Here is a 16,578-nt window from a genome sequence, read left to right as displayed (position 1 = left end):
ATTTTGTTTTAAAAAGGAGATATGTTGTTTATAATTGGCTTAGTTTTATATATATTTTTACAGGAAAAAGAATATCAAGAAATGGAGACTTACTTGAGACAGACTACATGTTTTCATCCTTGTAAGTTTACAGTCATATGTATCCTTTTTTAGATGTGAATAATTGGTAATGTTAATTAAATTTGGTCGAAACATTTTTGTTCAAATAAACTGTTATATTATAAGTAGTATAACTATTTAATTTAAGATATGTTTGTCATTAAAATACAATAACAATGGTATAAACCCTAATGAATATATGGGAACAAAGAAAAAAACCAAAAGGAAGCAGTTATGCAAAGGTATATTTATTGGGACGGTTGTCTACATATACATAACTAGCTGTGCCCGCGACTCAGTTCGCGTAGAAAAAGTACCTTAATACAAAATTTCTTCATACAAGTTCACGCTGTATACGTAAACGCATGGTTAGTAAGAACGATCTAATCGTGTTTTGCTAACCATTGATAAGGCCTAGGAATAACGGGCGTAAGTATGTTGGTAATTCGTATGTACCTATAAGTTTTTCTTTAGTTTTCGGGACGATTACAGCTTGACCCGGTAGGTGGCGCTGCTATTGATATAAAACGGCTAGGCTGATTTGGTTAAAATTTCAAGTATATATGAAGAAGAGTTTGCATAGCTGTAATATTGGATTGTCTCCTAGCGATATTTTGAAGAAAACGGTCCTGTCTAAGAGTGGTGATGCGATATCTGCCTGAATGCCGTTCAGCGACATCGCCTGTAGCACGATAACGTGACCATAACCGAGAGATTACATTTTGGTCGGTTTGCAGAGTTTCAGCAACCACGCGTTGTATAGCGCCCGCTTTCAACACGCCTACAGCTCTAATCTGCTCTTCCCTTGTCATATGTCGACGTGACATAACAATAAATGTAACACACGTTGAAATTAGGAAAATTGAAGAAAAGAAGAAAATGTGTAATCACTTTTAATTTTTCAGAACTTCACTATTTTATTGTAACATGAACTAACTCTTCAACGGCTAAATTCGAATAATCGACATTCTTGTGTTTCAAAATGAGTTTTTTTATTTTTTTGACTTTGGAAAGAAGTGGTGGAGAAGAAAATATTTTTTATATAAACTTTTTTTATACAGTAAATAGTTTTTAAGTTAAGAAGTCTTTCATGTAATATCCCTAGACAATTTTGATGTCTATATAAAGCGCCCAATCGACCCACTAAAAAACCAGCGTAATTCCTCCTCGCCACAAAAGGTGGGGGAAGCTAAGGTAACGCTTTCACCCAGCCCGCGGCCTCCCACTATGGCTACCCGATCACGAACCCAAAGCAAAATCCTCGCGCCACGGGTATAGTAACACGATAGACCTCGCGTCCAAATCCCATGGCAGAGATAGCTTTATAGCCCCTTATCGTGCGGATATCCAACATCCTTTGCGCCGCACGTAAATAGGCGATGCTCTGGTTTTTAAGCGAATTCGCCCACACCGGTGCTCCGTACAGGGCTATAGATTTCACAACATCTAGATAAAGGCGCCGGCATGACGATGTGGGCCCTCTCAGGTTCGGGAGTATAAGTGCTGTGGCTGCACCCAACAATCTCGGCCCCATTTAGTAACATTGCAAATGAAATTTTTTTAATTTTAATTTTAGAGCTCTTCAAATAGCTATGATAAGCTGCGATTGGCATTTCTTAATGAAGTTCCATCTCGTGCCACTATTTACAATTAGTTTAACGAGTTTAAGCGTGGACGTAACTATCTCAATGATGACCCGCGTGAGAAACGTACATAAACAGCGACTTCTGAAGATAACAACAGTGCTGTGCGACGCATGATAAAGGAAGATAAGAGAGTAACCTATCAACAGATACGAGCAATCCTAGGCATTGGTGTGAGTTAAGTTCCAAAAAAAAAATATACGATCATTTAGGCGTTACCAGGCTTAATACCAGATGGATTCCCTTTACTTTAACTGATGATCAGAAACACCTTCGCATGACTAGTGTCGCCAAATTTTAGATAAATTCAACAGCGGTGACTCAAATGCTGTATTTGATATCGTTACATATACCAAAAGACAATCAGCTCAGTGGGCGTTTCATTTCGAGGATCGGCCAAATAAGGTAAAGAAAGGAAATCAAGGAAAAAAGATGGTTGCCTCATTTGGTCGGAGTGGTCGTTTCGCGACAGTTGTGCTAGAAGGTGGAAGGACAGTTACTGCAGACAGGTATATCAATCGCAAATAGCGATGTTGTTGTGGAAAAAATTTGAAAGCAGAACCGTCAAAGCAGGATCCTCTTTCACCACGACAAAACTTCAGCGCACTCCGTAAAACGCACTGTTGAATATTTGACTATAGCAGGTGTCGAGATAATGAGTCATCTGCCATGCGGTCCTGACCTGCCACCCTGCGACTTTTTTTTTATTCCCAAGAACTAAAGATAAAATTCAAGGTATTCGCTTTACGAACCGTGAAGAAACGGCGAAAGCGTACGAAAATGCCATAGAAAAGACCGTTAAGGAAGAATAGGCCCTCTGCTTTTCTCAATGGTTCCATCGAATGCGCTGATGTGTAGAGTAGAACGAAGATTATTTCGAAAGCCGTTTTCGATTTTGTAAACATTTTCTTTGTTACCTAGGTAATATGGAACAGATCCTTATATTTATTCGAAGCTGGCTGGCTAAATATAGAAACTTGCTTATATTGTAAGAAACGCTAGGATGTTTAATCGCTAATATCCCGTATCACTTTAAACTAACGCCTAATAAATATTTATTATATTTGGCTAGCCAGTTTCGAACAAATATAAGTACCTGTTCCATATAAACATATGGTTATATAAAAACATTGTAACTGTTAATTATTATACCAACGAGTGTTATTAATCTGAGTAACTATTGGGAATAAGTACCCAACTTGTAAATACGTAATTAGAGTAAAACTACTATTGTCTTTTTTTTTTACAGATTTTTGCAATAAAAATATACCAATACAACAGGATGAGCTGGGTATTCGTTACGTAATATTGGTAATGGTGAGATTTACGATTTTTAGTATTGTATGAGTTCATAATTTCGTTTCAATTTTTATGTAGTAAACGAATAAACGGTACGTAGTGCCTAGATAAGGCAACATTAGCATTTGCCACGGGTCTTGTGTAAATTTGGATTCCGATATATTAGGTTCTCACATATTTGCAAAGCATAATAACTTTTTCAAAACATAATTATAATGAATACATGGTCATCATCATCATCATCATCATCATCATCAGCCTATAGGAACCCACTGCTGAGCAAAGGCCTCTTCTCACATGGAGTAGGTTAGAGCATTAATCACCAAGCTTGCTCAAGACGGGTTGGCGATTTCAATCTCATAATTTGAAATTATAAGACCAGGTTTCCTCACGATGTTTTCCTTCACCGTCCGTCAGTGGTGCCTAAATACTCTTAGAAAGTACATATGATTCGGAAAAGATCACATTGGTACTTGCCAGGTTTCGAACCCGCGCCCTCACGTGTGAGAAGCGGGCCTTTTAAACTCCAGGCCACCACGACTTTACAATAAAGTATAGAATACATGGTGAAGTAACTATACTACTTATAACAACCAAACATTTAGCTATACGCGTAGGTTATCAATAAAATCGTTAAATATAAATTTAATTAAAAATATAAATTTACTAAAAAAACCTATAGTTGGTTAAAGGCCTTTAAAATATTTTGCTTTTGACTATGCGCTAGCTAAATCCGGCCCCGACGTTTCGTCTAAAGGTAAGCGTTTTCTGATGTCCCTGGATATCTTCAGCAACAGGGGAATTGCGTTTCGGGTTTGCGATGGTCTTTTAGGAATTATTATAGGGAAAAACCTATTTTAAAGCTTTCTGAGGAAATCTTATAGTCTATCATGTAGCATGTTATAGCCATGTGAGTAGAAGAAATAACGTTGATGCATATATAAAGTGTAGCATGAAGTTAACAACTTGAAGTTGGTGGAGACTGCGATAGTTCAGCATTAGATAAACCCAAAGGTCTTGTAAAAACGTTCATTCAGACTGTTTTTGGAATTCACCATTTCCGACAAGTAATAGATATAAATATTTTACCTATTTGTATGCTCCTTTCTTGGGCTTGAGATAAATAAAAACAATCTTTAATTACAGGTATTGGGGGTGGTGCTCGACTTTTTTCTTCGTTTTATAATTCCAGCGACAAGTGAGTCACTGGAGGAGAAAATTAGAAAGGAAAACCGCATTAAAGATAAATACTTAATACGCAAAGGAATCGCTAACTAGTTGAAATTTTAAAATGACAGTTTTTGGTTAACTTATTTTATACTGAAATCTGTTTATTTATCCGTTGTGTAAATGAGTTTTATAAAAATATTTTGTGGGATCAATTAAAGATTGAATCTCATATAAGGCTTAATCTATGTTTTTGTTATTATTTGGTTTTCCGTTTCATTTCAAAGTGAAATTGTTTGTCCAATTAATATTCAGGCTTAAATACTTCTTATATTTACGTGACCTCAATAATTTAATGAGATACGCTCGTCTGCCGACTATGACTTTCAAAAATTACAATCGATCACCGCTGTGGATTTTCTATTGTCAATCGTAAATGAAATAAGCATTTCAAGTTTGCACACAATAATATACGTTTCTTAGAAAATTGTTAAAAACATTTTTAAGTATCAAGTCAATACCGAAATATCACCTGATTTACAGTTTTTATAAAAGGTCAACAAAACTGAATTTCAAGAACTTTTATTCTGTTTCCTTAGATGTGAAACGAATAAAAGAAATGCTTAATTAACGAAAGACGCAATGTTCAATAAAATCACTAAAATTATAAAAGAGGAGTGATTAGGCAGCATGGTTTGAGATCTTATCTTGTGGCTTAGGACGTACATAATAAAACATGTTAATGTTTTCAGGATAAATCGGACAATTTATTGTTTTACATTTTTTATTGGTTTAGATGTGATTATATTTTCTCAATCTAATTAATTAATTCATGCAATTCTTGCTCAAACTTTCTAATAGTACGGGAGCGTAAGAGAGGATTTCTTGGTGATATAAAGCACAACACATTTAATATACAGGGGATACCTTGGATCTGGTTAAGTACCTTCACCAAATATGAGCTTTTTATATATGTATTAGTAAAAAATATATATATATCAGACAGTCTCGAGCAGGTCGGGAGACTTAATTTCATGACAATAAGTGTAAATACGATTAATCTGACATATTGAGAGTGACGTAAAGAGACGGGACGTTGTAAAGAAAAAGATCATGTCGGCATTCTAAAGTATGGCTTATTTTGTTTTTATTATGAAAGGAACGATATAATGATTATTAGAAATCTTTAATCTGACAATTACCACAAGCCGAAATAACAAAAATTCATTGGCCATTTTTAAGCTATGGGATGCCTACATTCTTCAGTCCGGGTTTCTATTTACCTCTAATTCTATCTCTACATTTTACTTTCTCACTCCGTCCCCACTCCCAATCTAAAGGAAGTTTCTGGAAATAGCTCCCAATCACGTCATCATCATCATCATCGTCATCAGCGTATTGGAGCCCACTGCTGAGCAAAGGCCTCTTTTCATATGGAGAAGGTTAGAAGCATTAATCACCACGCTTGCTCAAGACTGGTCGGCGATTTCAATCTTACAATCTGAAATTATAAGACCAGGTTTCCCCACGATGTTTTCCTTCACCGTCCGTCAGTGGTGTCTAAAGATCACATTGGTACTTGCCAGGTTTCGAACCCGCGCCCTCACGTATCAGTAGGAACTCCTGACCTATTTGTACCCTGTGTGGGATAATCGCAGCTTCCACTACGTCATTGCGGTATTTCAGTGGATTCATGTTCCCTCTTATCCAAATGAGATCCGTTCGCGCACCGATACGAATATCAGCCCAAACTCTAATAGTGCCGCCTTTATATGAATGGACTTCTTGTGGATGCTGGAGACGGCTTCGTCTACCAGGAACTAGCCAAACCTTTAATCTTCGTGAATCCGGATGAAATCTAAACCGAGACATATCAGAAAAAAGCACCATGGTCCATTGCTCGTCACTCCATGCGAAATGTTCTCGAGCCCACAATAGTCTCCGTCCGCGATTGCCACGCCGTAAAGCTGGAACTCGAAGGGATCTGCAAGAATGAAGACCAGCTTCATGTAATCTTTTTCTTACAATTTGGTCACTTACCAACAATTGGTGGTCAGATTGCAGCCTTTGAAACATTTGCATAGCTATAATATTGGGTTGTCTCAAAGCGATATTTTGAAGAAAACGGTCCTGTCTAAGAGTCGTGATGCATAATCTGCCTGAATGCCGTTCAGCGACATCGCCTGTAGCACGATAACGTGACCATAACCGGTAGATTAAATAATTTAATTGCTCTAAAACTAGTAATCATTTAAATAAAAAAATAAAAAATATTATGAGTTTCCTTGTTGAATTTTATTGAAAATAATTTATATTGAAAACATACCTTGAATTCTCCGGTCGTTATATTATCATCACTCTTTATATCAAGATTTTGACTACTATTCATCATACTAATCATAGGAGTGGAGTGACATATTGTACGTGCACTTTGGTAACCATTTTAAAATAACAGCTTCATAATTATTCCTTTGTTATGTTTTGTCCAGTTTGTTAAACTGAACTTCAATAGAAAATTTGTATTTTAAAATATTAATTCATCTTTATCCTTAATTAAACGTACAAGTGTTATATTTTAAAAAATCCACGACGACCACGAATCCACGACGACAGCAATGTCGTCATATTATTCTTGAGTCCTCTTTATAAAGGTTTATGTCTACTTAAAAAAATAATTTACATTGTATAACTTAAATTAAGATTCAAATCTGAATCTGAAGTGGCTTAAGGACGATAATATTTGTATTATAAGTAAAATATTTTAAGACGATTGTAGATTATGATTTTTATATGAGATAAAATGTCAATGAATGAGTGTTGTCGAACTTAAAGATGCCTTTTACAAACATCCTGAAACGCACACCTATTCACTTTTAAAAAATAGGCTCATAGAGATATCAAAGTATTTCTTCAAACAAAGGACAAAGTTACGCTTTCATGGTATAGAACATTGAGATCTAGAAATAAATTTGTTTTATTTATATTCCCTAATTGTAGTGTTTAGTAGGTTACTATTTACACATATATATGTCTTGCAAAATCTATAAAGATATATCGTCCAAGACGTATATAACCATCTTACTTAAAATAAAAAATAAAAAATTTAAGTACATGTTCTAATTTACACTGACACTCCCTGTCAATTTTGTTGATTTTTATTTATATACTTTTATATTTATTATTATATTTTAGAATACTGGTTTTATGTAATAATGGAGCAAGGGGATCTCAAAAAACTGGTTTTTATATTTATTTTTAAAAATCACCTTCAAGTATACATAGTTACAGATCACGCAGTCATAGCTAAGTATAAAGAAATCTATGATTTCACTTTCATAACGTCTACTCATGTAAAAGGTTGCTGTAAATTAGCCGAAATATTGGGTAAAACTTATTAATACCGTATAGTATAGGTTTCCGAGAACCATGCTTTTGTTCCTAGCTTAACCACAAACAGTATGTACATATTATTGATAAGAATAAAATTTAGACTACCTTTCAGCATGACGATACGTAAAAATAAATAGGCTCTAGTATATAGATAGTTTCTGTTTAATCAATGTTGAGATTTTTTTTACTTTTTTGTGTTATAACAAAAGAATCAGAATCGTAAAGCATGTTGGGTCACATACATTTCTGTAACGAGAACATTTAAGCATTTTTGGAATAAACGATTTTAAGAGGGATTCTGTTTGCCATGGCTAGGATTCATGAAGGCTCATATGTATGTCAATGATGGGTAAAAAAATAATTCATCACAAATTTTTTAACCACATCCTTTATTATGGAATTCAAATCAGGTTCGTTCCGAATGGAGAACATTCAGATACGATGTACGTTTAACATGTGTGTATAAAAAAACTTTTCTGGTGAAGGTTACCGGAACGTATGTGACCCAACCGTCAAACATTTTTGAATATATGAACTAAAAAAAGATTTGAATAATTTTATATTAATTAATTTATATTCAGAATATTTTCTTCTAGTCAGAAGAATCCACAATTGCAAAAGTAGGAAAAGAAAAGTTTTCATCCTTAACTGGATATTTCAATGAGAGCAATAAAAGGATTGATATAGTTTTAGTCTTTAAGGATGATGGTAACGATGAGACGAAAAGGATGCGTTTAAATTTCTTAATGAATGCTATTCAAGTCGGTTTAGAAGCTGAAGTGGAATCAGGAAAAGTAAAAAATAAATACATTTTTATGTTATTTGTAGTTAATATTAAATCACATATTCAAACAAATGATGTTTTAGATGGCCGAACATCGAAATTTAGTTTTCGTTAAACTTCATGCTCCCGATGAGATAATTGAACAATACGGATTGTATTTTAACGAAAAACGATATTTTAAGGATAGCCATTTAGAGTTTGTTAATCCGATATTCAACATTTTTGGAACGAAAAATGAAAGGGAGCTCCTTAAAATAGTCAGGTAAGCAAAAAGGCTAAAGAGGGACTAGGGCTAATGTTATGTCAAGTTAAAGGATACGAGGCGGAGAAAAATCTGAAGTGGAAGGAGTAAAGCTCCAAATTAATGTTATAACGTTGGATAATGATAGTTCGATGGACAGGTTGCCACTTTAATTAATAAGGTTGCAGATACCATCAGTAAATATCGTTTTATACAAAAAATACTCCATATTAAGGTAATATTAAGATTGAGAATATCTATTAGAAAAAGGTGAGAGTACTTCTATAATACTGTGGGACATTTTTATTATTGGTTTTTACACTGATATAATATTTACCGGATAAATCATTCTTAAAAACTCTTCCTTGTAATAATATGTGTCTTTATGGTATCCTTGTTGTACATAAAACTATTTTTGGAGATTCAATTTGGCAATTGTTTTTTACGAACAAAATGTATTCTTTAATAATTAAAACTTATCGTTAATTGGACCAACAAAGAGGAGCATCGGTACAGGGGTGAAATAACACATGTCAGACGGCAAAAATAGGCGCGCGTCGAAGTGAGCAGTGTGTGAACAATGGACAAACCAGGTCACTACATTCTGTTTTATAAACCACAAATCTTCCCCCTTGGAGACAGGTACATACCGAGGTCAATCCGCGATGCTGTTGAAATTAAAAAAAACATCCCAATTTCAATAGAAAATATGGCTGGAATCTATCCAACAACTGGGATCCTCTCCTTTAAAATATAAAATCCCATATCCGTGACCACACCGCAGGACCTCGCGACACCGTTAACGCATGCCGGCATCCAGAGCGGTACGCCAGAAAATTAAGAAATCGATGGCGGTAGATGATAAATAGCAGGACCGACTGACAGACACTCACATCTCGTCTGGCCTTGACCACGGTTCCTGAAAAGTCACCGAAACGTCGGGATCATGTAGTTTAATGAGATCTAAGTCTTTCGCGAGTTTTATTCATTAAAATGAAACTAATATTTTTCGGATATAGTACGCGTGCTTTATTTTTGTTAAAACTACACACTCCCGATGTTAAAGGAATAAAGTAAAATAATTGTAAATCAGAAAAATATTAGTTTTATTTAAATGACACGCGAAAATCTGAGATTCTATTTTTTACTAATTAACTGATTGAACTTAATAAAAGGCTAAGTTAATGGTATTATTTAAACAGAACTCAGTATCCCGGACCAGACAATTACTCGACTTTGGAACGCAGCACCATTGTGTATAAATTATTACTTGAGCTGCCATTCGGTGATAATATGAATCATTACGGAATAAATAAGTGAGTATGTACCGTCATCATTTTTAGCGAATATCAAGTACTATGGTTTGATTAGTTTTTTTTATTATGTCAGTTACATTACGTGAGTTAATAAAGTCCTTGAGAAGCCGACAATATAAACTCATTCTCGTTTCAGATTAATACAAAAAAACATATTTCTGGACGCATTTGCTCTTCACGATGGTCCATATTTTATGAAACAAAAATCTAAGTTGCTCACAACAAATTTACGACAGGTAAAGTACTACAATGTAGGTACTAGGAATACTCTTTGTCTTTAATAGTAGGATATGAGTAAGAATATACATTATTATTATTGAATATTCCGAAACCTGATTTCTCAATCGTTATGAATGAAAATCTCAACATAAGTATCTATTAGTATTAATATATTTTATTGCTATTTCTTTTGTACATGGACAAAACATACAATATAGAGAAGTACCATCCAATCATAACCACCATCATCATCGTCTTCTGTCCTTAGAATCTACTGAAAAATGATATTGGCAATAAGATTTTGCAAATAGGGGAAAAAAAAACAAAAAATAAGATAACTACAACGCAATCTTAACATTGAAAAAAAAATAAAAACTAGCAAAGCATTAGTAAAAGCCAAAGGTCACTTCAGATTTTTACTTCTCTCACTAAGCAAATGAAATGAAAGTCTGTAACGAGCACGTCACCTTGATTTTCTTTACAAAGTAATTGTCCACGGTCGAGATTTCTATATGCGATAATAGTCTAGCCAATATAACTAAATTCTACATGAATAGAATTATATTAGGGCCGAGTTCATGCTGCCAATAACAAAATAAAATTGGTAGTTTAAATTAAATTATATCAATTAGAAAAATAAATTAAAATTTAATATTTACTAATTACGTTATCGGCGATAACTCGAATATTATTTGGTTTATTAAAATTAAATCCAGATTTTTTAAATATTATAATTGTGCTGTGCATATTCATTTGTTTCTCAAGAAGTTGAAATTGTCGTTTATTGATTTGCCGTTTATTGATCGACTTAATAATACATTTTATAATGCGACGTTAACTTTTCATCGTGGGACCAAAATATTTTGACAGACAATTATATTTTTGAATGTCCATTGGCAAATGTCTCGTTTAGATTGAACAAACAGAGGTTGGTGAAAGACTACAAAATCATTCGTTCTTGTTATTAGACGACCAAATTAAAGTAATTACGTTTAACACGACATGTTCGCTGTGATGCCCCGCTTTATCCCTTACAGAACAGGCTATAGACTGATCATCACTGACCAGTCTATGAGGTTACGTATTGCCAAAGTCTCCATATGGTGACGAACACCAGGCGACGTTTCGCCGGAGTGATGAGTAAGTGCTACTTACGTCACTCATAAATGCGACAAACGCAATAGATACGTTTCGCCAGTGTCATGAGTAAGTGTGACTTACTTTACTCATAAATGCGACATATGCAATGGCGACATGTCGCCGGAGTGATGAGTAAGTGTGACTTACTTCACTCATAAATGAGACGGACGCAAAGGCGAAGTTTCGCTATTTACTTTCAAAAAGGCAGCACAAATCTCTGGGCACCACTCGCCCCGCCACGGCACCATATACTGCACCGCTGCCTGCGTCATCTTGCCATAACCACCACTCAGAAGTTGGAGAGCATAACTGCCACCTGGTAGCATCTTGACCACGTTGTCGCGCATGCCGGGATCGGACTCTCCAGTGACCTCAGAAAACTTGATAACAAAAACTCAATCATTAGTATTAAACTCATGTTTTGGGCGTCTTTGTCTGTTGACGAACTCATCTTGTATAGCCTGGTTGTCTCTCAGTAGCCGACGAGTTCTACTTCTGGCAACTTCTCGCAGAGCCACTCGGTTTGCCGAAGGCGATCCAACAGCCAGATTACGCACCAGTCCTCGAATGACAGGAGTGACCCCCTTCGGTATCGATTAAGAGGTTAAGTGGGTAAACCTCTCTCATGAATTCCTTTGAGTCGAACATACGCCCTTTGTCAGTAACTATTAGCTTGGGCACTCCGAACAGCAATATAACTTGCTTCAGAACATGTCTGAGTTCTGTAAACATCTTATGGTAGATGGGGAACAAAAAAAAGAACTTACTGAAAGCATCTACTATAAGTAACACAAATTTATAGCCTATAAGTCTTAAGAAATGGCAAAGAAATTGCTCCTCCCTGCAGTAAGTTTCTTATAAATCGATAGAAATGAGATGATGTTTTCAGGCGACGAGTCTGCATTAGCGGCGGTAACACGAATTTGAGGGTTATCGATACCACGAATAACAATATGTTTTCTCAAGTCGTCGCTCAGTACCGCCTCACCGTTCGCTCGTAACGCCCCGGAAAGAAGAGGACTTGACGACCTTGTGACAGGCGATCGAGCCTTGTACGCATTATGTTCGCGGTACGACAACGAGAGCGCGGCTTAATAAGTGTTTTACTTCGAGAACGACCCCGCGGCGGAATACTGCGCGACCTATGTCTACTTTTGTTACTCGAATGACACCTATCATTATCGCGAGAACAGTGCTTATCACAATCACCCCAGTCTGACCGCACTAAGCAACGTGAGCCATTACATAAGCAGATTACGAAGCCGTCCCTTGCCGCCGCTATGTCTATGATTTGTATTCCGCGACGTGTGCCTATCACGATGTCCAGACTGCTGCCTAATACGTGACCTAATTCTTGACAACTCTCACATATACCTACGTGATCTGAACCGTTCCATTTTTAAATACTTCTAAACTTATACAACACTTGAACACAATAAAGAAAAATAATAAACTAGGTGGGTAGATCACTTAAATAACTTTAAAGGAATAAAGATTAAGAAAAAGTGTAAATTATTTTCGCTTACATATATGGGCAAGAAGTTCTTTATCCCACTTTTGATTTTAAGTTGAGACGAATAAGCAACTTAAGAAAAATACTAATTACAAACGAACAACTTAATAATTCTTACAAATTCATGAAATAACTAAAATAATATATTTATTAATCACACTAATACACAACGATGATTGATACCTAATAAAATGACTCACGCTGCCGTATTTACGGAGCTCCGACTGTTCTGACGGTTCACAAGCAATAGAAAGAATCGATAAAGAGAACAGATTTTTTAAAAAATAATTAGTGGGTACTTCAATAAATCAAAGAGGGATTTAAAATATATATATATATATATATATTTGTAATCTGTCGGAGCAAGGTCTGGGGGTACAAAAGACGTCTACGTCAGATATTCCAATTGAAGCTCTTCTAATTGTGTAACTGTCTGTTGTGCAGTGTGCGGTCTAGCGTTGTTCTGAAGCAGCGGCGGCCTACGGCGATTTAGCAGCAACGGATGTTTAGCAACTAGCTTTCTATCATAAATTGCAATTGCTGATAATACACATCTGCCGTAATCGTCTACACAGGTTTAAGAAAGCTGAAATGAGTAACTCCGGCACTAGTCCCAAACGCTCACAAGGAACTTTTTTTGAGTGAATTAACAACTTTGGGCAGGATTTGGCTGGTTCGCCGGCGTTTAGTGTATGTATGAGTGTGTCCGACTATCGTATCAGTACTACTTTTTATTACAGGTAATGATTCGATTTAAAATCCCTCCATTCCATCAAATTCAAAACGATTCAAAATCACCTCAAATTCATGATGGACCCACCTTTGAAGCTATTTCACGTTCCCAATTTGTTTCAAGTGGATTAAAACAGTTTCGTCACTAACACCGCAGCCTGCAGCTAACTTGGATGTGGTTTAGATGGATTCACTTTCACAATAGCCTTTAATTCTTCTTTATCAACTTTGGACTCCGGCCGCCTAAGGGGCTTGTTTTACATATCGCATTTCCTAAATAAAGATGTTGAAACCAAAAACGCGCTGTATTTTAAGATACCACTTCCATACACATTGTTAATCCTTTGAGCCGTGTTTGCAGCATTGATATCACAGCGGAACTCATACTTGTAAATTACGCGATATTTTAAGTATTCCATTGTGTAAACTGAGTGACATAAAGGGAAAACGAAAGATGGAAAAACATATAGATTACGGTTTTTTTAAAAAAATGCGTGATGAAATAGCTATAAAAATTTGAAATTGTAATTTGTAACCGAAGATGGGATGTTTGAAATCAAAGTGGCAGGTACGACAAAACACCAATTTTATGGGTAAGGACCAAATGCATTTATCCGGAATGTTAAATCGCAAGTTACAAGTTTTATAAATAGATTTTAATTATTATTTTCATGGTGAAGTAGAGCCTACTTGATGGGAAGTAGTTACCGTCACATCTGGACATTTGCAACATAGTGTTGCGGATAAGTTGCCGGCCTTGAGGTGAGGGTAATGATGGAAGGATGCTGATGGTCTATAAACCATTATATCAAAGAGCATTGCCCTTGATTTGAATTGTGAGTCGAGTTTTGTAGGTCACTGGCACGGGATTCGGAAGGGCCCCCCATCCGATGCGCAGTTGCAGGGTATCCCCGATCCCCATGCCAATGAAACACACTCAACAACTCAAAACAGATTTCGTCTGATGCACGACAGGCACATAAACATTGCACACATAAACATTCCGGTAGAGGAAAGGATGAAAAAAAGAAAGTGCAACCGGCTCTCGCTCGTTTGATGAAACACAGCCATTAAAAACTACTTTAAGCCGATCTTCTGTGAGAGAGCGGTACTTCCCCGGTCAAACCAGCCCATGCTCGAGCTGAAGTTACTTGACCACAGCTACTACTTTCTCTCTCACCTCTAATAAAATTATTATACTGTTTTACTTTTATTTATTTGGTATATATCAATCAGTAGCATTAGATTTTATTTTAAAATTATACATTATACAAGCTTATACCGAGTTGATCGTACATTAAGAATAAATTGTAAGATTTATTTTAAGTCATATTGGTTTAGTGATTTCTGTTTGATTTTGATTCTGTTCGTTTGTTTCTCCCATACGGTAAGCCGAAGAAAACCAGAAATTCAAGCTAGCTATGTATACACACACAGCTAGCGTAACTTGTTTCTAACTGCTAATTTCCTGTTTTCTAGATTTTGTTTTATAAATGGTTAGGACTAATAAATATATGGAAGACGCAACCAATTCATATGGTACACGAGTATTTTGGAAACAGGGTAAGATATTTATAACTTTAATAGGAATTGCTTATAAAAATTATTATACAAGAGGGCAGATCTTTTAATAAATCTTGGTTTTAATTACAACTTAATTTTTTTTAGGTTGCGCAATACATGGCGTTTTATGAATATTTCAACATAATGCTTATAATTCTTGTCCTATTTAGTTTTGTGACTACGTTTCGACTGTATTCAAATCAAGACACTTTTGAAGCACATTTGTTAGTATTCGATTGTGTATTCATGTTATGATAAAAATTTACCTATGAAGGGAAACAGTATTATACCATTGGTACTATTTTAATTTTTTTTTTTTACGATGGTACAAATAAAAATAAATAGTAAATATAGCGAATACAATAATTAATATAATATTGCTACATTTTAGTTTTCGAAATCGATTCATAGTACAGTTCACTAATATTCTTCTTCTCTTCTTCTTCTTCTTGGCAATTATCCCAGCTTTAGGCGGGGCTGCCTTCGTTCTCAAATTCCTCCACTTTGAACGGTCTTTTGCATCTTCGGTGGTAAGTCTATTGGCTCTCATATCCTGCTTCACGGTGTCCAGACATCGCTTCAGGGACAGACATATTAAGGCAAATTTTTCCGGCGTGCAATGTGGCTATACCATCTCAGGCGATTCTCTTGAAGCTTCGTCACGGACTCCAAGACTACCTCGGATAAATGTGTTATATATGCGTACAGCCCGCGTAACGCCACACATCTACCTCAGCTTTGTCAGTCATATGAGTGGCGAGAATTGGTTTTAACGGGACGACTGCCGTTTGTCCTCCAAAACCCCAATTTATAGGTAAAACCAGGGAAGGGAAAGATAGAGAAGGGAGGAAAGAGATTAGGAAGGAGAATGGGAGGGAAGTACAGGACATCACCTTCATGGACTGGAGATAAAGGTATGAAAGTGGTGGTTCGAGGATCCGGGGTCGCGTACCCGCATGCCCAAGACCAAATATCGGAAAATACTTAGTAGGACACTCTCTGGGTTGACAGTTCTCCAATATTATCCAACCCCAACCCTAAACAGTACTGTTCAAGCAAGTATGAACCATCTTCTTCTTCTTCTTCTTCCTGGCAATTATCCAAGCATTAGCCAGGGTCTACCTTCCTGCTCAAACTCCTCCACTTTGCACGGTCTTTAGCATCTGCGGTGGTAAGTCCATTGGCTCTCATATCCTGCTTCACGGTGTCCAGCCATCGCTTTCTTGGGCGTCCTGGGGGTCTTGCTCCAGGGACCGACATATCAAGGCAAATTTTTCCGACGTAGTTCTCAGGCCGGCGTGCAACGTGGCCATACCATCTCAGGCGACTCTCTTGAAGCTTATCCGCTACGTCACGGACTCCAAGACTACCTCGGATAAATGTGTTACGTATACGGTCAGCCCGCGTTACGCCACACATCCACCTCAGCATCTTCATCTCCGTGACGTGAAGCTCCTGAGTGTGCCTGGACA

The 16,578-nt window shown here is 36.3% G+C and overlaps 2 protein-coding genes across 14 annotated transcripts in view; both read left to right on the top strand.

The window, feature by feature from the left end:
* LOC133320090 (anoctamin-3-like) overlaps nucleotides 1-4,452 on the top strand; it is a 29,587-nt gene extending 25,135 nt beyond the window's left edge. For 6 of the 7 annotated variants that reach the window (XM_061526957.1, XM_061526959.1, XM_061526960.1 and 3 more), the window contains 3 exons: nucleotides 64-121; nucleotides 2,992-3,059; nucleotides 4,188-4,452. In XM_061526957.1, the coding sequence (XP_061382941.1) occupies nucleotides 64-121; nucleotides 2,992-3,059; nucleotides 4,188-4,319 (258 nt within the window). In that variant the 3' untranslated portion in view covers nucleotides 4,320-4,452. The remainder of the gene's footprint in view (nucleotides 1-63; nucleotides 122-2,991; nucleotides 3,060-4,187) is intronic. The other variant, XM_061526958.1, reaches the window with a different exon arrangement.
* Nucleotides 4,453-7,306: 2,854 nt separating this feature from the next.
* LOC116769771 (anoctamin-6-like) overlaps nucleotides 7,307-16,578 on the top strand; it is a 59,056-nt gene continuing 49,784 nt past the window's right edge. For all 7 annotated transcript variants that reach the window (XM_061526917.1, XM_061526918.1, XM_061526916.1 and 4 more), the window contains exons 1-7: nucleotides 7,307-7,447; nucleotides 8,195-8,392; nucleotides 8,466-8,644; nucleotides 9,826-9,939; nucleotides 10,076-10,175; nucleotides 15,023-15,106; nucleotides 15,212-15,330. In XM_061526917.1, the coding sequence (XP_061382901.1) occupies nucleotides 7,421-7,447; nucleotides 8,195-8,392; nucleotides 8,466-8,644; nucleotides 9,826-9,939; nucleotides 10,076-10,175; nucleotides 15,023-15,106; nucleotides 15,212-15,330 (821 nt within the window). In that variant the 5' untranslated portion in view covers nucleotides 7,307-7,420. The remainder of the gene's footprint in view (nucleotides 7,448-8,194; nucleotides 8,393-8,465; nucleotides 8,645-9,825; nucleotides 9,940-10,075; nucleotides 10,176-15,022; nucleotides 15,107-15,211; nucleotides 15,331-16,578) is intronic.

The sequence above is a fragment of the Danaus plexippus genome (genome assembly GCF_018135715.1).
Source record: "Danaus plexippus chromosome 3 unlocalized genomic scaffold, MEX_DaPlex mxdp_30, whole genome shotgun sequence".
Lineage (NCBI taxonomy): Eukaryota > Metazoa > Arthropoda > Insecta > Lepidoptera > Nymphalidae > Danaus > Danaus plexippus.
This window is presented reverse-complemented; position numbering and strand designations above follow the sequence as displayed.